Source organism: Mastigoproctus giganteus, chromosome 8, assembly GCF_048544385.1.
Source record: "Mastigoproctus giganteus isolate SK-2022 chromosome 8, ASM4854438v1, whole genome shotgun sequence".
Taxonomy (NCBI): Eukaryota; Metazoa; Arthropoda; class Arachnida; order Uropygi; family Thelyphonidae; genus Mastigoproctus; species Mastigoproctus giganteus.
In genome coordinates this window covers 187,052,050-187,074,641 of record NC_143582.1, presented here as the reverse complement: position 1 = coordinate 187,074,641, position 22,592 = coordinate 187,052,050, and the positions used below count along the sequence as shown (strand labels likewise).

General features: G+C 33.9%; 1 protein-coding gene across 1 annotated transcript in view; it reads left to right on the top strand.

The window, feature by feature from the left end:
- Rep (Rab escort protein) overlaps nucleotides 1-22,309 on the top strand; it is a 117,065-nt gene extending 94,756 nt beyond the window's left edge. Inside the window, exons 12-16 of the mRNA XM_090379954.1 lie at nucleotides 5,481-5,538; nucleotides 6,172-6,268; nucleotides 12,336-12,428; nucleotides 19,912-20,075; nucleotides 22,043-22,309. Coding sequence (XP_090236080.1) covers nucleotides 5,481-5,538; nucleotides 6,172-6,268; nucleotides 12,336-12,428; nucleotides 19,912-20,075; nucleotides 22,043-22,288 — 658 coding nt within the window. The 3' untranslated portion in view covers nucleotides 22,289-22,309. The remainder of the gene's footprint in view (nucleotides 1-5,480; nucleotides 5,539-6,171; nucleotides 6,269-12,335; nucleotides 12,429-19,911; nucleotides 20,076-22,042) is intronic.
- Nucleotides 22,310-22,592: the final 283 nt, after the last annotated feature.

Genomic DNA, 22,592 nt, shown 5'->3' with positions numbered 1-22,592 from the left:
CTAAGCCTGATATACCTTCATCAATATCATTGATAAATGCACAAAACAACAGTGGGCCCAACACCGAACCCTTTGGGACTCCACTAATAACATTAGTCCACGAAGAGCAGCACCCATTGATTACCACCCTCTGTCTTCTCCCACTTAACCATCCTTTTATCCATTGTAGCAACTTACCCTTAATACCATTCTGCTCCAATTTGTACAATAGTCTTCCATGCGCAACAGTGTCAAAAGCTTTCCTGAAATCCAAATATATGATATCTAAATTATTTTTTGCATCCAGTTCCTTTGTAACCACATCATAATATCCTGTCAAATTTGTCAGACAAGACTTTCCCTTAACAAACCCATGCTGTGTCTGAATTATTACTGCTGTCTTGTCTAGATGATCCTGCAATGCATCTTTAACCAGTGACTCCATTATTTTACCCGGAACAGAAGGTGAGGTGTACTTATAGATATACTAATTCTGCTTGTATAGAACGAAGTGTTTCAGCAGTTTGAGTCAAAAAGGTAAAGTTTAGGGCAATATATATATGTACACAAGGAGGTTACATGATTTAGTCATGAGAATTGGTGCAGTGAATACTACTAGTACATTTTCTGTTTTTGTTTTCATTTCATTTTTGGAGTAGATAACACTTTCACTAGTAGACTCTAGTGAAAGTGTCATCATGACCCGGATTGCACCAGAAATTGCATCAGTTGTGGATAACATATAAGTCATTTAACTATGAATAATAAGAAAAAGTCTGTAATTCCTGATTAATTTCGGATTCTGCCTAATACATTCTGAACTCATTTGAGTACCAGAAATAACACAAAACGTCTAATTTTATGGTATTCCCTGTGCCACTTTTATTTCCATTTGTATAAGAAATAGAAATAAAAGTGGCAAGAGATTCCACAATTAATTCTATTTATTTCTGTTCTTTTAAGAAATTTAGTTTTTACCCTACACAGGTTGAAGTCCTTAAGCTTTTCTCCATTTAGTTTTTTCTGTGCACGTGCCATTAAAAGAACCAGAGGCATACATACTCAAATCCTTATTAGTAAGAATGAAGTGCAGTTTATCCAGTGTATTAAAGTAGCTTTCTCACGGCTGAGAAAAGAACATCATTTAAGTGAGACATCAATTCGTGCAAAGGTTGAATAATTTGCTAAAGGTTTTAATCCTGGAGGATTTAAGGCAAGTATTTGGATGCCTTGTTACTCACCATAGAAGGCATGCTGTCATTTTTTAAAATATTTGTGGAGAATGTTCAAATGTAATTGATAAGATCTGTAATGAATGGCACAAAAATTTATTTGAAATTCTAAAAGTTTACAGCCATAATGATATATGTATTCAACACAGACTTATCTGTTTTAAATACTTCATTGGTTGTTTTACAAGTGTTTCCCCAATGAAACAGCCTTTCAAAGGCAATTCTTGTAATTGGGCATACTAAAGAACATTTAATTCACATTTTGGGTAGCAACAGGAATGGAAGAGAGAAACTAAATGCACTGGTAATTTTACTTCTGGGCTCTAACATGGCATTCTGAATTTCCTGTTTTTACAGACCTTTCCCTGTCACATATTTCTTTACAGGTTCAACTACAGTTCTCTTAAATTTCTGCTTAATACATTCTGGCATTCTGTCTAATACATTCTGAACTCATTTGACAAACAAGTACCAGAAATACCACAAAAAATTTAATGTTATGGTATTCTCTGTACCACTTCTCAGACAATTTTTAAATTCTATACAGTGGGATCAACTGATGATATTAAAAACAGTGAATTAATCTTGGAAGCTGCTAGGCTTTTCATACTAACTAAGAAATACTGTTCAAGATTTATACCTAAATGGATGTCAGATGAACTAATGAGGCACATGACAGAGAAGAAAAATGCATGGGACGCATATAAATTATCAGGTGACACAGAAGCCTATGGCAGATATAAGCTAGTATAATCATGTCACAAAGGAGATTAGGCAATAGAAGGCTGATTAGGAGAAATCCTTGGCAAAGGATACAAAGAAAAACAACAAAGGTTTCTTTACTTAAGTAAACTCTAAAAGGGAGGGGATGAATCAGATTGGTCCACTTGATGTTGGTGGTTTGACTGTTGATGATCCTGCTCAGATAGCTGACAAACTGAATGAGTATTTTGCATCTACATTCACACACGAGGAATTCTGTTAAGGAAAGGGAAGACAGAAGTTTACTAAATTCTAACAGAGAGCTAAATGATTTTGTAATAACGGAGAGAAAAGTGGAGGAGAAATTGTTGAAGTTAAACATAAAAAAGGCATCTGGGGCAGATGAAAATCTATCCAGTTATATTGAAGGAGGCAGCAAGAGAAGTAAGCAAACCCTTAGCCATAATTATGAGATCATCCTTAGATTCAGGAAGGTTCCCAGGGACTGGAGATGTACAAATGTATCCCCAATTCACAAAGGGGGTTCAAAGGGTGATGCAAATAGTTATAGACCTGTTAATTTAACTTCTGTTCCTGGGGAAATAATGGAGTCACTGGTTAAAGAAGTGAAGCAGGATCACCTAGACAACACTGCAGTAATAGTTCAGACACAGCATGGGTTTGTTAAGGGGAAGTCTTGTTTGACCAATTTGATTGCATACTATGATGTGGTCACAAAGGAACTGGATGTAAAAGATAATTTTGGATATCATATACTTGGATTTCAGGAAAGCTTTTGATACTGTTGCACATGGAAGACTGCTGTACAAATTGTAGCAGTATGGCATTAAGGGCAATTTTCTGCATTGGATAAAGGGATGGTTGAGTGGGAGATGGAGATGGCAGAGAGTGGTAATAAATGGACACTGCTCTACATGGACTAATGTTATTAGTGGAGTCCCCCAGGGTTCAGTGCTGGACCCATTGTTGTTTTGTGTATTTATCAATGATATCAATGAAGATAATAGGCTTAATGTCCATGTTTGCAGATGATACAAAGGTTAGCAGGGTTGTTAATGATACTAAAGACAGTATGCTACTGCAACAGGATCTGGAAAAGTTAGGCAGATGGGCCGAGAAGTGCCAACTAAAGTTTAATATTGACAAATGCAAAGTACTGTATATGAGTAGCAGTAACCCAAGAGAAATGTACCGTGTGATACTACACTCGGGAGGTGGAGAATGAAAAAGACCTGGGGGTAATTGTTCAGTCAGATATGAAGTTCTCTGAGCAGGGCAGATGGGCTGCCAGAGTAGGTCATGGAGTTTTATCAATGATATATAGGAATTTTGCTAGCAGAGACAAGGAGGTGATTATACTTTCGTATAAGGCAATGGTCAGACTACACCTTGAGTATTGCATACAGGTCTGGAGGCCTCATTTAAGTCTGTAGAGTTGCTAGAACAAGTTGAAGGGCAACAAGATTGGTGATAGGAACAAAGGGGTGCTGTTACCAAGAGTGGCTTAAATTCTGCAAGTTACAGCCTCTGAAGACTAGGCACCTATGAGGTGATCTGATTGAGGTGTACAAGGCCTTGAATGGTTTGAGCAGGCTCAATGCTTATGGGATACTTCCGCTTGCTCAGATTGAGAACCCGAGGGGGCCTAGATTCAAATTGAGGAAAGACAGTTGTAGATTAGATGTGCGGAAGTTTTCCTTTATCCAGTGGGTAGTTGATTGCTGGAACAGACTTCCGTCTGTTGTTGTTTGTGGAAGTTGATAGCTTAAATAAATTTGTCTGAACTAGACAAACATTTGAATTACTGGATGGGTGAAATGGGAAGTGTTTTTTTTTTTTTTTTTTGACTGATTCTCTATAAGCTTTCTTGCATCATATGCCTCAACTAATGCTAATGCTAAAGTCACACTAGCATAAAGAATACTATTTAATTTTTGAACAGAAAGGTTTCTATATTTAATGTAATGGTTGCAGGCAAATCAGAGCTTTTCAATCAATTTTTTATACCTATTTTTTAATATACTCATCATTTTTGATTTGCTCAACACAAGATAATGATTGCTTCAAATCTCACAGCATCTATTATGTGATGATATAGTCATTTATGTTTTTTTGTTTCTATTATATACCCTCTGTGTAAACTTATGGTTGGCTTTATACTGTATTAAGAGTGCATAGCTTGCACAAAATTCTACAAGCCTTTTACCATTGTTGTTAGGTTTACTATATTTGCTTGGTTTTTCTAAAATATAAATGTGATTGTTATTTTCTAGTTATTTTTGTCACTTGCCAATTGTTTAGGAAGGTTTGAGTTCAGTTCCCACTGACATTGACAACTCAAAGAATTTTTCAAGTCCTCTTCAAGAGTTATTTAAGATTCAGTGTCTCATAACATACAAATTGGCGCCTGAATGAGTGTGTGCTTGCATGCGTGCGTGCGTGCGCGCGCACACACACACACACACACACACACACACAATACAGACGTGAGTCACATGTTCTTGGTGCTATTAAAAATATTTTGAATTTGAATAATTTTTCATTTTCCTACAGTTAAATTAATTTAAAAATTTTAAAATAATTTAAAAATTATTTAAATCTCTGACCAGTAGTACCTTTTATTTATTATTATGCTTTTTATTGCTCCTTCTAAGACATCAAAATCCTTCTATTTCTTCTTTGAGCTTTCAACTTCGGCTCACGTAACTGTACTGGATAAATTTAACTTTCTTCCGTAGTTCTAAATATCTGCTGGCACAGATTCCTTCTACTGTATCTTACTTAAAGAATCATTTAATTTATAATTATTATTTAGCTGTGGCTGGCTCTCTTGTGGTCATCTTTTTGGGTTTTTTGATATATTGACCTAGTTATCCTGCTAATTTCACTACTCTTTTGTCTTTAAAACTTCTAACCCTGATGCTATCTATTTTGATATCTGTTTTGTGTATTTAGGATCAAAAATAATAATTTCCCTTAAGGACACAATACTAGTAAGTTATGCTATATTTCATACTAATTTATTCTAATGACACTATAACTATTATTTAGTGGTAAATATTTGTGTGTTAGTCATTTGGAGCAGAAGTTGTATGATAAATAGCAGAGAGAAAAATGAGAAAATGCTGAACTTTTGGAATGAAATGTTTGAAAATTGTCCAAAAAATTTAAATTTAAATAAAAATTTTTGACCAAATTCATAATTATGGATGAAACAATGCACATTAAAAGATTGATACTGAATACTCTTCCCACGTGCACTTGTGCAATGTATTTCCCAAAAATACGCCAAGAAATAGATTGATATTAGTAACAAAAGAATTTTTTGAGCCTTTGGCAGACATTTTTTTAGTAGACATAATAGGAAGCAGTTAGCAAAAAAAGATTGAATATATTGAAAGGGACCCACACCAGTGATAATAAATATGGTATTTTACTTTGTGTACTTAAAATATATTGATATTATTAAAACAAGTATTGTAAGATAATTTGAAATTCCATAAGCTTTGTTTTCATTAATATAGTTTGTTTATTTTTTTTTGTCAGGCTTTCTCATGCAATTTTCATAACAGATTCATCTATACTTCCAGCAGAGAAGGAACAGGTAAAATTCAAATCACATTCTTTTTTATTTGAAATTTTACTAAAATCATGTATTTACTTAATGTACCAAATAAAAATGCTACTTTATGAAATCAGAATAAATGCATGCAAGAAATCAGTTAAGAATTTTAACATTTATTATACTAGCTATGTGTTCATATTATTTAGAAGTATTCCCCAAGTGATGTAGATAGCTATTCATTCAATTTTATGAATATCTCTTTTATGAATATTATAATTTTACGAATATCTCTTTTATTAACATTGTGATGGTTGTTCCCCCGAAACCAATATCATTTTGCTAACAGGTGTGCCTACATATGTTATCCAGTATGCATTTAAAATCTGAGACACTGCTCCAAAGCTTGTTTTATCAAAACTTGCTGGCTTCTCGTCAGCCAGAACTATTTGTTCTTTTTATCATCTTTCTTTTTTATTTTATTTTTATTATTTATTTTTGTGGATACAGGATTCTTGTCCTCTTATAAGGTATGTGATTACACGGTCCCTTATAGTAAGATGATATATACTTAATCTTATACACTATGATTAGTGTATAAGATTAAGAGTTGTGATTACAAATTTTTTCTCACTTAGAGTATTTTTAATTATTATTTTTTTTTTCTTAATGCAGCTGACTTTATTAAGGCTACCACCTAAAGATGGATTGAAAAGTACAATAACTGTTCTAGAACTTGGTCCAGGAGCCTATGTTTGTCCAGATGGTTTACGTATGTATTAGTAATGAGCTTTACTTTTAATAAAGAATTAGTTGAATACATTCAACTAGTTCTTTATTAAAAGAACTTGTGATGAGTGAGTTAATGTGATAAAATTTTTTTTTTTATAATCTTTGCCATAATAGTAATTATATTTGTTTTATGGTTTATGCATCACTACCTTGCCCAGTGTCACGTACTTTCAGACTGTTGTTTCCATCTAGTGTCATTAAATCTGTTGTGCATCATATAACTGTATGTTGCACAACAGATATTTCCTCAGGAATCAGTTGGATTCCTGAGGATTTATAAGAATAGAAAAGAATAGATAGTTGTACCTTCACTAGCTGTGCAAGTGAACTGCATGATAGGAAGTGTCATGCAGAATACCAGAGATTGACAGTTACATAAAAAAAATAATAATGAAAATTATTCATCTGCCAGTATCTTTGTCCTGCAAAGTGAAGAGAAGGAATGTGAATTATGCTAAACAGTGTTTAATTACTCTTTATTTGTAACTCTAAAGAATACAATAATGCTTAAATAACCATAGAATACTGTGGCTCATAAAATTTATGAACGATGATCCTTTATTATCCTTCACTTTAGAGTCATAAATTCCCCGCACTACTTGTGCATCGGTTCTGACATATTTATTTTTAATTTCCTGTGCTTACAGAAGTGATATGTAATAGTCAGCTTATGGTGAGAGATATACCATTTTCATACTTTAAAATCTAAATCAAAATTAATTACTTTAGTAAAGCAATTAATTTAGATATGCACCATTGATTATTTTTTAATTGGAGGACCAAAATAATGTATATGTGTGTACAAAATGTGTTGCATGTCTGGCTTTCCATTTTCTTATAGAACTTTTGTTTCTGCTTCTCCAATTGCAAAATAATCAGTGGTGCAAATCAGTGGTGCAGATTGAAATTGATAATTTTGCTGAAAATATGGAAATCTCTTAAACCATACACTCGCTATGAAATACTGCTTCTGTAAGTGCAGGAAATTAAAAAAATACAGTATGAAATAACTACAGACAACAAGAGTATGTAGCAAAATATCACTATTATAAGTCAAGAAATTATAAATGCAAACAAACAACAGAATTAAAAAACTGTTTTTTAATTCATTCTGAATAATAGGATTTTGTAACATCAAGTCATCCAGAGCAATTGCAACTTTAGTCATAGCCTGAAGCTGATCCATAAGCAGTTCTGAAATTTCTGACTCTAAAGTGAAAGGCAGTGAAATATTATCATAAACTTTATAAGCCATAGTGTTGTAGAGTTAAACCTGTGTAATAATAATACAAAGTGCAATCAAAAAATTTCATAACTGAATTTGTCAAATATCTGAAACTTGAATAAGAAAAACTTTTTTCATTTTATTTTTCAACTTAAGAACATCTAGAATTTTTTACAATAAGTGGTATTTTTGTTGCCCAAGTACAGTTTTATTTTTATCTGTTGTTCATAGTAAATTTATATCATTATTTTTTAGAATATTTGCTTTTTGAGTGAAGATCTGTAAAATTTTACATTTTGTTGAAGAAATTAACTGAGACTATAGAAATGATTGATTTTATCAAGAGGTAGGATATTTAAATGGTGCAGGTGCTTCAAAGATGAATGTGATATCATTGGGAATGATACCACATCCATCTTACCTGGAGACATTTTATCACCTGTGAGATATCATCTTACCTAGAGACATTTGTCGTTTTTTTACATATGCCAACAAATGACAATGCATCATCCCCAACGTAAGAATCATTATCGAAGTCACTATGTCAAGTAAGAATGAAATCATGGCCTTTCAAGTTGGAATATCATGTGGTAGTTGCCAAGCCATTATATTTATTTTAACCATTAAAAGATTATGAAACTTCTTTGTTCCTAGATTTTAAACAGCATATCAATGGAAACGGGTTGAACTTTCAAAAGAACTGGTTGAAATTTGTGATCAATATCAGTAAAGCATACCAGAAGTTTTGCTAATTGTGATAGATGAGAATAGCTTCATGTAGAACTGCCCAAGGGAATTACTTTGAAAGGGACAAAAGCAAGTAACTGACATTTAATTTACTTGTGAAATCATTTTGGAACTCTCTAGTCACATCTCATATGTACAGATCAGTATAAATATATATGCCTTTTGTTTTAAACACGATTAAATTAAAAAAAATAATAAATTAGAAATTGAAAATATAATATGATAACTGTACAGTGGAGGACAAAAAAACTGCATCACCTTAAAAAAATAACATTTGTAGTGAAATGTATAAGATATTGTTTGATTACAGTCATTTTGTTTGTCACAAAGCAAAGGTATTGCATCAGGTAATGCTTCTATCACATCAGACAGTAATTGCAAGGTATTGCATCAGCCGTTTCTATAAATACGGCATTGGAAGGGTACATGCGCTCATTAGTATCCTGTTTTGCGGAGGTGTTAGCATGGCTCCATATGTTCAGTTGACACTAAGAAAAAGAAAAAAAAGAAAAGTGTAGCTGTTGCTCTGTCCCAGGAAGGGCTTTCTACGCATGCTATCGCTGATAAAATAGGCTGCCACCAGTCAACAGTACCCGGGTGCTGAAATTAAAGTGTGAAGCCGGTGATGTGAAGAGAAGACCTGGATCAGGCCGTAAGCGAGTGACTGTGCCTTCCCAAAATTGATATTTTAAACGGCTATGCCTGTGTAATCACCATGCTAGTGTGCTCCTAATATAAAACTGGACTTTGAGATGGCCTTTGGTGTTGAAACAAGTGCACGTTGAAACAACTATCCAAAGACGGCTTTCAGAATTTGGTCTGCATGCCTATCAGCCCAAGAAGCCTTTGTTGACCCAATAAATGAGGAAGAAGCGACTTGCTTGGGCTAAAATGCATGTTTCATGGACAAAAGAGCAATAGGATACTGTCTTCTTTTCTGACAAATGGAAATTCTACCTGCATGGCTCAGATGGGAAGTGATATGTCAGAAGATGAAAATTGGAGGCATACCATCCTGACTGCATAACATGAACTGTAAGGTTCCCCGCCGGTCAGATGGTCTGGGGATGCATAACAAGCAAAGGGGTGGGGCAAATTAAGTTTATTAACAGAATAGTGAATGCAGAAACCTACACTGCTATCTTGGAGGAGTGCCTGAAACCTGTTATTAGAGATCACCACACAGACGTCCAAACATGCATGTTTTTAACAGGAAGCACTTTGCCACACAGCAAAATTGGTAAGTTTTATGCTATTTAGATTTAATGATGAGTTTGTCTTGTTTCACAAGGCTTAAAACATACTTGCACCAATGTTTCCCTTGTTTTTCTCCCTTAAGGTGCAGTCATACCTCAGAAATGCTGGCATTATAATGTTGGACTGGCCTGGCAACAGTCAGATTTGAACCCTATTGAAAATTGCTGGTACATAATGTCGGCTAAAATTGCTCCGAAGAGGCCAACAAGTAACATTCAGCTGCAGAAGAGCATTGTAAAGGTGTGGTACCACAAAATTGGGCAACCATGTATCCAGAAGTTGATTAACTCTATGCCAGATCGTTGCAAGGCTGTAATTGCAGCTAGAGGAGGAACAACAAAATATTGAGGACTTATTTTGCTGATTTACAGTATTAGCATTAGCATTAGCATTAGTAGAGTCATTTGATGCAAGAAAGCAAGCTTATGCAGCATCAGCCAAAAAAAAAAAAAAAAAAAAAAACCCACTTCCACTTCACCCCTCTGTTCGTTCAAAATACCTGTCCAGCTGAGCCTTAAACTTATTTAGGCTATCAACCTCCACCACAAGGGATGGAAGTCTGTTCCACCAACCAACCACCCGCTGGCTAAAGGCAAATTTCCGCACGTCTATCCTACATCTGTCTTTCCTCAATTTGAATTTATGCCCTCTCAGGTGATTTTTCTGAGCTAGAGGAAGAATCCCATCAGCATTGAGCATGCTTAAACCATTCAAGGCTTTATACACCTCTATCAGATCACCTCGCTGGTGCCTAGTCTCCAGACACTGTAATTTGCAAACCTTAAGCCTTTCTTCGTAAGAGCACCCCTTTGTTCCATTCACTAATCTTGTTGCCCTTCTCTGTACTCGTTCCAGCAGCTCTACATCTTTCTTGAAATGAGGTCTCCAGACCTGTATACAGTATTCTAGGTGTGGCCTGACCATCGCCTTATACAATGGAATAATCACCTCCTTATCCCTGCTGGAAAAATTCCTGTATATCATTGACAATACTCCATGAGCTACTCTTGCAGCCCGTCTGCACTGCTCAGAGAACTTCATATCTGCCTGCACAACCACCCCCAAGTCCCTTTCATTCTCTACCACTGTCAGTGTAGTACCACAGAGTTGATACGTTGCTCTGGGGTTGCTGTTTCCCATGTGTAGTACTTTACATTTATCAATGTTAAACTTCATTTGCCACCTCTCAGCCCATCTGCTCAACCTTTCCAGATCCTGTTGCAGCAGCATAGTGTCAGTAGTGTCCTTGACAACCCTGCCAACCTTTGTATCGTCTGCAAACTTGGACATTAAGCCCGATATACCATCATCAATATCATTTATAAATACAGAAAACAATAATGGACCCAACACTGAGCCCTGAGGGACTCCACTAATAACATCAGTCCACGATGAGCAGTGTCCATTGATTACCACTCTCTGTCTTCTCCCCCTCAACCACCCCTTTATCCATAGCAGCAATTTGCCTCCAATGTCACACTGCTCCAATTTGTGTAGCAGTCTTCCATGTGCAACAGTATCAAAAGCCTTTCTAAGATCCAAGTATATAATATCAAAGTTATTCCCTGCATCCAGTTCTTTTGTGACTGCATCATAGTGTCCAATCAAGTTGGTCAGGCAAGACTTCCCCTTAACAAAACCATGCTGTGTCTGAGCTATAACTGAAGTCTTGTCTAAATGATACTGCAGTGCTTCTTTAACCAGTGCCTCCATTAATTTTCCTGGAACAGAAGTTAAGCTCACAGGTCTATAATTACTTGTGTCAGCCTTTGATCCTCCTTTGTGAATTGGGGTCACATTTGCACATTTCCAGTCTATGGGTACCTCCCCTGAGTCCAAGGAAGCTCTCATAATTATGGCTAAAGGTTTGCTTACTTCCTTTGCTGCCTCTTGTCATTTCAGTTTGTACATGTAAATATATCCCATCTAACAAATGCATTTCGAACATTTCTGCAACCCACAATGCAGCACAAAAAACATTATTTGCAAAATTCACAAGTGATGCAGTTTTTTTGTTCACCACTGTATGTTTTCTAAAACATTTTTGATTGTTAATTACCCATAAAAATAATAATCTAACATACATTATTTTGGATAATTGTCACTGCTGTATTATAAGAATTAATAATAAATAAAATTAAAAATAAATTTATAATTATAATTAATATAGTAATATTCAGTAAATTTATTTATTTATTTATTAATACATAACTGCTTGAAAAAGAATTACATTATCAAAGGAACTATGTGTCGCTTTGATAGCATAATTCTGACTTTGGCATTACATATTTTGAATAAACACAGGCATTAATGAAATAAAATTTTCAGTATGGATAAAAATTGATTATATTTTCATTATACATTAATAGTGATGAAATATGAAGTTTTGACATTTTTAAACAAATTTAACACCAAAATTAGTCTGCCAATGAAATGTAGGCTTTGAAAAGCTTTGGAATTAAAGTTAATTTAAATTTTTATTACTCTTCATGTAGTTTAATAGCTTTTAAATTATATAGTGATATCATGGTATTATTTGAATTTATATTTGTATGCTCTGTTATAATTCAATTTAATTATGTAAGAAATGAGATACAAGGGAAAAAACCTTTCAGATAGAAGGCCAGTAATTCTATTTTGTATCTGCTGAGTACCACCTTGGTGCATACTTTGGGAATCCAAAATGTGTTTCCATGGTTACAAATCCTGTTAATATTACTGACACTATTGTGTATTATATCCAAGAGATATGATGATCTAAAAGTATGAAGTAAGTTTTTAGGTGCCCTGTCTATATAATTTATTTAATTTTTTGTAGATGTTGTTCATATGATATGCCAGTCTGTTGAAGATACTGCAAAAGATGATCTCCTTCCTGCTGCAGAACTTCTTTTTCAGCCTTTAGTCCTTGGTAAGGTTTCCCCTCCTTACATTATTGCAATTTGGATATTTTATTCATTAAGAATTTATATACATTATACTCTGAAAAGTATTTGGACATCAGTACTTTTCAAGGAAGTGGATGTTTATTAAAGAGATTAATCATACATGGGGTAGAGCTTTGCCTTTAATGACAGCCACAGTACTTCAGGAATAATTCTGAAAAATTTATGGGAGTAAGGAGGTGATAATTTGCTACCTTTAATATGTTCATTTCTATGCACAAGGTAACAGGCTCACTGCCACAATGAATTATACTTCTTTTAACAGTAATGCAGTTTTCCACTAAGGGATGACAATATTTGTTTTAACTGTTGAATATAACTGATTATACCTTTCTTGAAGGCAAGGAATTCTACTCTTCATACCAGGTCTTAGAAAATTTTATGTATGGGCTTTTGCTTAAAATTTGTAAACATGTTTGAGGTAGAGACTGCATTTCAAAATAGACTGTTGAAGAGGTATTGGAATTATATTTTGCATATGGTTCTGATGATAATGGAGTGTGAATGAGCATTCAGTGAAAACTGACTGTTCATCAAAGCACTCATGACATTTTGAATAGACTCAAGTTTCATCTCTTATTTGTTAAATGTAATACTCTTATTTTTTATATATTTTAAATAATTGCTTTGGTGAGTACTTCTGGTAAAAAAAAAAAAAAAAAAAAAAAAAAATCCAAATTTTATTTTTTAAAATACAGAGTATAAGGAATTAGGCTTAGGTCTAAGAAAATCTGGCACAAAGCTGCCATTGGAGAGAAAAACTTGGTACTGAACCTGTTGAAGCAGTCATCAGTCACACATCATCAGTTTCTCCTGAATAATGGGAATATTATTCAAAGAGAATATATTTTCCATATCCTAATGTAGTGTGTTTAGGTCATCTCAAAGATCAGTGGAATTCTTTACTAGTTGGGCCATTTATGCAGTATCAAATTCTTCTAAAATGATGTGCCTACAATATAAGATAAGCCTTATAAAGCATTATCATACTGGTAAAGGCAGTATCCATTTTCAGTTGCCATAGTGTAGTTTGGAATTGTCCAAAATATCAATTTGAGATGGCATTCAGGATTCGTATGAACAACAGCATCATCTAAACTGTCTCCAGACTTCAGTTTTAGAAGAGGCATTCCAGTAAGTAGTGTTCTATAGGCATTATTCAACAAATCAGGTTCTCATACTGTCATTTGAACAGCGTTGGATGATGTGTAATTGACTTAATTACAGGGAATTTTTTTTTTTTTTTTTAAGTACTGTCACTTATTAAGTGAACTTTGTTGCTTATGACAGACTACTCTTGCAAACTACGGCTACATAAGGTTGGTCATGTAACATTTACTGTATATTTCGTTAGTTTTTAATAATTTTACCTTGGTTGGGGTAATTAAATTTTTTTTCCTCTCTCTTTTTTTTTTTTTGTGTGCACATAAATATATTTCTGTTTACAGAAAAAGCAGCTGCTTGAAAGGAAAAGATAGCATTAGTAGATGCATATGATGCAAGAAAGCAAGCTTATACAGCATCAGCCAAAAAAAAAAAAAACTTTCCCATTTCACCCATCCATTCAGTCCAAATGCTTCTCTAGTTCTGCCTTGTAATTATTTAAGTTGTTGACTTTGACTACAACAGATGGAAGTTTATTCCAACTATCAACCACCTGCTGGCTAAAGGCAAATTTATACACATCTATTCTACAATTGTCTTTCCTCAAGTTCTTAGTCTGAGCAAGCGGAAGTATCCTGTCAGCATTGAGCCTGCTCAAACCATTCAAAGCCTCATACATCTCAATCAGATCGCCTCGCATGTGCCTAGTCTCCAGATGCTGCAACTTGCAGAACTTAAGCCTTTCTTAGTAAGTGCACCCCTTTGTTCCTTTCGCCAATCTTTTTGCCCTTTGTACTCGTTCCAGCAATTCTACATCCTTCCTAAAATGAGGTCTCCATACCTGTAAGCAGTATTCAAGGTGTGACCTGACCATTGCCTTATACGAGGGGACAATCACCTCCTTATCCCTGCTAGCAAAATTTCTGTATATCATTGACAAGACACCATGAGCTACTCTTGCAGCCTGTCTGCTCTGCTCAGAAAACTACACTAAAACAAAGCATAACAAAAAAAAAAAAAAAAACTGATGTCATAAAATTTTTATATCATTTGTCTTTTAACTTGGCTTAGCAAAGAAGTATCGAAAATGAGAGGAAAGCTCCTGAAATAGCTTTTGAGTCTAATTTTTTCTGTAAATAGCAACTCAGTTTACATGGACAAAAAGTGATTCTGTTTTATCAGATATATATTTTTCCAGCTGTACCCACACACTGGGCATTTTCTGTCTCTTTGCTCTCAGCGATTTACATAAATCCAACTAGTTGCTGGTTCACAAAAGTGCTCTATGACCAGTTTATGTAGCTGCAATTTGCAAGAGTGGTCCATGCAAAGTTACATAGTTCACTGAGTAAGTGAGTGCTAAAAGAGAGGAATGTCACTTTTTTTCATGGAATACATTATTGAACTGCAAATAATATCTCAAATATGGATATCTTTTTTGAGCAGATAAATACAATTACACATAATGAATGTAGTTCTTACAACTTTAGGCTTAAAAACATTGTATACATTTTTCTGCATAACTATTATGATGGAAAAAACAAACAAACAACAGTGATCTTATTTTATTACATGTGAGAAATTGATAAGTATTTTGCATACTTCAATAGTTATTATCATTTTTTTATTCTCCATTGTAAGAGTATTTTTTCTCTGAAGCATGTTCATTGTTAGTTGCTTTCATATTGAATCCATTCATTTTCTGCAAGCAGCACAGTTATACGAGGGATTTCCAAAAAGTAAGGTAACATATTTTTTTTCTTAATAATGGTGAAGGGAATGAGATGAAACATGATGGACAGATAGACCCATTAATAACATTCAAAAAGACCGCCAGTGCAGTGTTGCGGTACTGTCGCCTCACAGCAGGTTCCAGTTGCAAAATGGCAGCTACCGTGTGAGTATGGTCCAAAACAGGTGTTCGTGAAGTTATTTGCTTTTTACAAGTAAAAGGGTCTTCACCAAGTGACATTCACCGTGAATTGGTTGCTGTGTATGACGAAAAGGTGATGACAAAGAAGCAGGTGTTTTTGGCACAATGAATTTAAAGTGGGCCATGTTGACATTGAAGATCGACATCGGGTGGGCAGGTCTTCATCGAGCAAGACAGAAAACAACATTTTGCACGTTAAGGGCATCGTTCTTGAAAACAGATGAGTGAAATTGCAAAAATAATGAATGTGAATAAATCGACTGTTCACGAAATTGTTCACAATGTCCTTGGCTTTTGAAAGGTGTACTGCCGCTGGGTGCCCCGACAGTTGTCAGAGGAGGATAAAGCAAAACACATGGGGATGTGTCTGGAGAACCTGTTTCGATACAGCGATGAAGGACAGGATTTTCTCACTTGCATAGTCACACAGATGAAACATGGGTTCATCACTTTACCCTGGAGAGCAAACAAGACTCCATGATCTGGAAATATCCACAATCTCCTGTGTGCCAAAAATTCAGAATTGTTCCCAGTGTCCGAAAAATCATGGCCACAGTGTTCTGGGATCGCAAAGGCATTCTGTAGGTGAATTTCTTGCTGAAAGGAGCAACAATCAATGCACAGCTTTACTGTGCAACGTTGGAAAAACTGAAAGGCAACATTCAATGCAAACGACCAGGACTCCTGACAAGTGGCGTAATTTTGTTGCACAACAACACAACTTCACACACTGCCACCACTTGTGAGTGGTTGTGCTGTAATTGTTGGAAACCTCGGTCACATCTCCACCAACAGGCCATTCTTAGCGCCTTCAGACTTCCATTTGTTCAGCCCTCTGAAAAAACACCTTTCAGGAAAGCATTTCACTATGGATGAGGAATTTCATCAGACTGTGCGATGTTGGTTACTGCCTGTAGGCAGGGACTTCTTCAGTACTGGTATTGATAAATTGATCCATCGTTGGGACAAGTGCATCAATAAAACTGGAGACTTTGTGGAGAAGTAGTGGATGTTCACTTATTTCTTGGTGTGTATTATTGAACATCATCGAGAGAAAAAATGTGTTATCTTACTTTTCGGAAACCCCTTGTACCTTTTGATTGTTGCAGATTGTATAATACATATATAAATCCATTGAGTGCTATTTTCAAATTGTTTGATTGCTTGGTTGACTGTTTATCAACTGTTATGATTATCCTGAATATATTCCATCTCTTGGAATACTAAAATTTTTTTCAGTTAATATAGGCATTACATCTTGTAGACCTTCAGATGTCTGAAGCATTTTAGATTCAGATGATGCATTGACATTTTAACATGACATTATTCCCTAGACACTATCCGAGACAATATTATCAGTTGTATTCATTTAAACAGTTACTACAACTTTGAAGCCTGTGTTTTACATTAATTAATGTGAAATTTACTACATTTTTCAAATTCATATATATGTTCATATTTATAAATGTACTACAGTGATAAGAAATCATATCAAATAATTCAGCCGGTATATTACTGGAAAAAATTTAGTATTAGTCTTATCTCATTAGGAATAATTTTGTGATAAGATAACTAACATTTCTGCTAAACCAGCTAGCCACTGACTGTAATTGATAAACCAATAGAAGTTATAGTTAAAGATGTTGAGCAATACACATTACATATCTATAAAAATTATATAGATAAAATTATATAATATATATAGATATAGATTGTTGGAAAAGAATTTCTGAAGTTTTTATACAGGGTGTTTCATAAAATTGTGCTCTATTTAAAAAAAGATTTATTAACTAAAAAAATTCTTATAAGTAGAAATGTGCATAGAGAGTAAGCTTGCTTGTTGCAAATAGCCTGTAATACTTATTTTTATTTATTTATTTTATTATTTTTTTTTGCAGATAACCCACAGCACAATTAACAATTGTATATATGAATCTTTATTGTGGATAAGCATGCCAAGTTTAAATCAGTGATAAGTATTTAGTACATTTAGGTGCATTCAAGAAAGAATTCTCTACATAATGTCACAAACCTTGAAGATCATATCATGTAGTTTCAACGTGGAGAGAATGTAGTTCTGTGAAGAACAGTAATGCAGGACACTCCTGAACATCTAGACAGTGTTTAAACTCTGTATTGTTCTTCATTCCGTTCATTAGAACATAGAATAGGGAACATTATTGTGCATGCATAGTCCTAGAAAATCAACAGACATTAAGTGCAATGAGTGTATCCAAGTGTTAAAATCTGATATAAAGGTTCTTTGCAAAATTGAATTCCTGCAGCAACTTAACTTACATAATTGAGTTGACATTGTGTGGAATAGGATGTTTGATGAAACAGAAATAAATGTATGTAACAATTTTTCATGAACAATTAGCCTCCACCTCCTCCCATTGAAGTTTAGCATGGCTTTTAGTAGTCACCAAATTTATGATTTATAGTGCTTTTTTCGAGATTGACATTTGGAACTGGTGGCTATAAATAAAAATGTTACATGCACATGCTGAAAAATTTTTCTGGATGTATGCGAGGTTCATTCCATTTCAGCAAGATGGAGCAGTTATACATATAGCTGGGGCTGTGTTTACAAAAAAATCTGAATGAAGCTGCATCACGGTACCACTTTCAGTAGCATTGAAATGTTATAATCTTATCTAAATCTTATGTTATAAATTTTCTTAGTTGCCAAGCTCACTGGATCTCAATTTTTTCTAGAGGGGAAAGCATCTTTAAAGAGATGATAATGAACATTCTAGATGTTGTAACTAGGTTTTTTTCTGAAGCCGTATTTGAAATACTTCATCAAAGCCAGAAACTTGTCTGCAAAGCGGGATCAAAAAGTTTGGGGACTGACTGTATTTTGAAATTGCTGCATCATAGTGAGCTGCAACATGTTTGGTGACTCAACTATTAATTTACAATCAGTCTGAATTAGCCCACATTGAACTGAAGGGGGTTTTATGTATTTTATCATATTTTAAAATGAGTGATTTTACTGAGCACTAAATTTGCATTAAATTTTGTTTCAAATTAGGGAAAAGTGCAACAGAGAAACCCATGAATTGTTAAAAACAGCTTTCAGAGAAGATATGTTATTCAAAGACTTTATGGTGTTTCACAAAGTTTAAAGAGAGCTGCTTGTCTGTTGAAGATGATCCTCACTCTGGTTCCTCTTCAACTTCAAAAATGATTCAATTGTACATGATCAATGTTTAACTATCTGCAAGGTTGATAGCAAAATTGTATTTTTTTGTTACATGTCAATCAATTTTAACAAAATATTTGGCTGTGTTATTCACTTCAGCAAAGTTTATGCCTCAGGTCCTCATTGATTGCAGAGAGTGGTGATTTCTTGCATGTCAGGATCTTTGCCAACGTGCTGCTGCTGACCCACACTGCCATTACTGATGACAAATCATGGGTGTGTAGTTACGACCCATAAACTAAGGCTCAGTCCTCTCAGTGGAAGGCTCCATATTTTCTAAGGCTAAAGGAAAATAAGGCAATCCTCATGAAATGTGATGATCATGCTTATCATATTTTTTGACTCCAGGGCATTTTCATTAGGAATTTGTCATGCATAGTCAAAAAGTGAACCAGGAATGCTACAAAACATTCACGGTAGTTGTGCAATGCTGTTTTGAGACAATAGCTGGAAAAGTGGGCTTCAGGAAATTGGTGCTTGCATCATGGCAACATGGGAACTGTATGCACTGCACTTCCCATTCAAAAATTTTTTGTGAAGCACTCCATCACCCCCATTTGCCTTATTCACTGGATTTGGATCCCTGTAATTTTTGTTCCTAAATTTAAACCTCCTTTGAATGTCACATATTTGCAATGATCAAGGAAATTATTTAGAAAGCAACACAGATTATTAGCAGTTTCAAAGGAAACCTATTGGGAATGCTTCCAGAAGTTGTAGATGCATTGGAAGTGTCAAGGAGACTACTTTGAGAGGTGCAATATGGCCTAAGTAGACCTTGTGCCAGAAATGCCCATAGCAACAACTACTTTGAAGGAGATCCATCCAAATAGTAAGGTTCATCGTTTCCTGAATATTAGTTTAGTCCCTGAACTAGTAACAGCTTTTTTTGATACACCTTGTAAGTGTGTTTGGGATAATTTTCACTATTGAATTGGGTCAAAATGAGTCCCATGGCCATTTTGAAAGTTTTATCTGTAGTTAAAAAAAAAAATAATAATAATAAAACTGAGTTCCTTCATACATCACAAATTATAATCCTATATTAAAAGTACACTATTCTATAAAGAATTAAAATAGGGTACATTTTTGTGGAATGCCCTTTATATCTAGTAGTTGAATTTGTAGACCAACAACTGTCTTATTTCTTTTTTGTTACTATACGAATTATTATTAATGCCACATTTTTCTTTTATTTTTTAAGACCAAAATGATGAACTGCAGGAATTAAAGCCAAAAGTATTGTGGTGTTTATTTTATAACCAAATGGACACAACTTTCATGGACCTCAATTCTAAGTCAGCAAAAGGTGTATTATTGGTGTCATCTCCTGGGGTTGAGCAGGATTATAGGCATGCTGTGAATGAGGTAAGAAACTAATAACAGCTGTTTTTGTTTTAAGATTTCACCCAAGCCATTATTAAACACATATATATGCACACACTAGTAATATTTTGGGACTGCTGCTATTTGATTATCGCAAGAAGATTTATCAGAACTCTAAAGAGTATTTAGTCCATTAAAATATTAAAAAAATGTTTTTATATTTTGACCAGTTTGGTAATGTTATCATATAGGGCTTTCCAAAGTTATAAGTATTTTAACCTTATTGTAATTCTAAATGTAATTTAAAATTTCTTATTAGCTTTGGTGTTTCTTACTAATCTTTGTGAAATAACAAATAATTTGAAACTTTCTGTAAGGCACCTCTGTAGCCAGGTGGACAGGAGCAGCAGTGCATAGCACACGCTTCTTGATTAGACCGGGGTTTCAGCCCATGACCACCAAATACGGGGGGATGCGGAAAGGTCAGGGAATGACCACTGCATATCCCCGGAGCAATATGGCCTTAGTTGCTAATGCTCCTAAAAAAAAAAACCAAATAACCAAATAACTTTCTGTAAAAGAAAGTGGGGATTGTTAGATAGTACAAAAGTGATGTAGTTATAAAAATTATATTGGTGGTCACCAACATGGGTAAAATTATGTATGAAAATCTTTACGAATCTTTACGAGAAAAAAGAAAAAGGGACAGAGTCCTATTAATTGGAAAAAAAAAAAAATAATAATAAAATAAAAGATCAAACTGATAATAACACTTATCTTCTTGGTCAGTAATATTAAAATGTTCTTGCTATCCTTTTAAAGAGTCCAGAGAAGTTTCATGAGCTTCACTTGAACTAAAAACAACCATTCTGATATTTATGGACCAGTTGTGTATGAATATTTTGTTACATTTCTTGATCTAAGGATTAATCATATAGCAATATGGCCTTAGTTGCTAATTCTCCTAAAAACCAAATAACAAACATGTCATTGGTACTCTTTTATATTACAAGAAGGGAAAAAAAAAAAAAAAAAAGAGTTTAAAAACATAAATGTCACTGGGATAACTAAACTATTTCCTTGGAATAAAATGTAGATGTTCATCTTTCTGTATTACTGTCCCATATGAAATATGCTGAAATGCTGTTTGTCTCATAATTCCTGCTATTCTCAGTCTATATTTTTTAGTTATAAAAGTTTTATTTTGATTTGCTAATTTTGGTTACATCTCTAACAAATTAGCTTTAATTTGATACTATGTATATGTATGTGGTGCATGGAACCATAAACAAAGGTTTGAATTTTGCCAAGTCTGTTAGTAATAAAAAAATTTATTATTGTAATAATAAAAATATTTTTTACCTTTAGTATTATAAAAAAAAAGGGTAAATTTTTTGTCTCATGCATGTATGCTACCATGTCTCATATACATATGTGCTAAAACGTTCTTTCCTTTCTCTGATTTTTGCTACTTTTTCAAAAGTTTTTTAAACTAAATTTAACTTTTTTTTTTTTTTTTTTATATTAAACAGAATTTCTTATTACTATTATTTGGTATTATATACACGTGGTGGGTGCCATTTACCTGAACTAAGAATCTGAATTTTTTTCGCTAATGCTGTCAATACATAAGATATTAAGTTTTCATGTGCAATATTATTATTATTACTTTTTTTGTACAAGAAAAAAGCTCGATACCAGATTTTTGCTTCCCCACCCACAATAAGTATTATTTTATTAAAGATGGGGTTGAGACTTAAATTACTTAAGTCTCAACTGCAGTATCTTTTCATTCTGCTTGCATTACCATTGTAATGCCCTAAATTAACTTATTATAAATATTATGAAGCATTTTAATGAATTTTTAAAATCAGTTTTCTTGCATTGAAATTTTTTGCATACTGTTGATTTATGTTGTTTTAATAATATTAAATACTTCATAATGTTTGCAAAAAACTAATGATTTTGATTTTTATAATGGAGTAACAAATGACTGCTAATTGTTCTAGGCTAAAGAAATATTTCAAAAGATGTATCCTGGGGAAGAATTTCTTCCTCGAGCACCAAACCCAGAAGAACTTGCACTGGAGAATGATTCCAATCCAGGAGAAGAAAAGAATGAATTAGAATCAGAAATTAATTCAGATGACAGCTCAAAAGATATTTGTGAAAAGCAAGAATCTAAGAATTCTGTGGAACCTAATGATACATCTCCTGATAATGTGTGTATTACAGAAGTTAAACAAGAACAGTGATGAACTTTCCACTAGAATTTTCATGGGTAAATTAGCTTATAAAGCCTTTTCTGAAGTGTAAACATTATTCTTTATAAAATGAAAAATGAAATTTGAAGACATGTTTATAAATGCAAAGCTTTAGTATTAAAACTTTGTGATAATTACACTTCATTGAATGACTACTTTCTGGTAATTCTTGGAAATGTACAGTTGAGATTTCTGGGAACCTTTAAAATTTTCAACAATTCTTCCAAGATATAAAACTTTTTCCACCTGGAAAATTATTTAATGATGATAGAATAAAATTTATACTTTTGGTTTA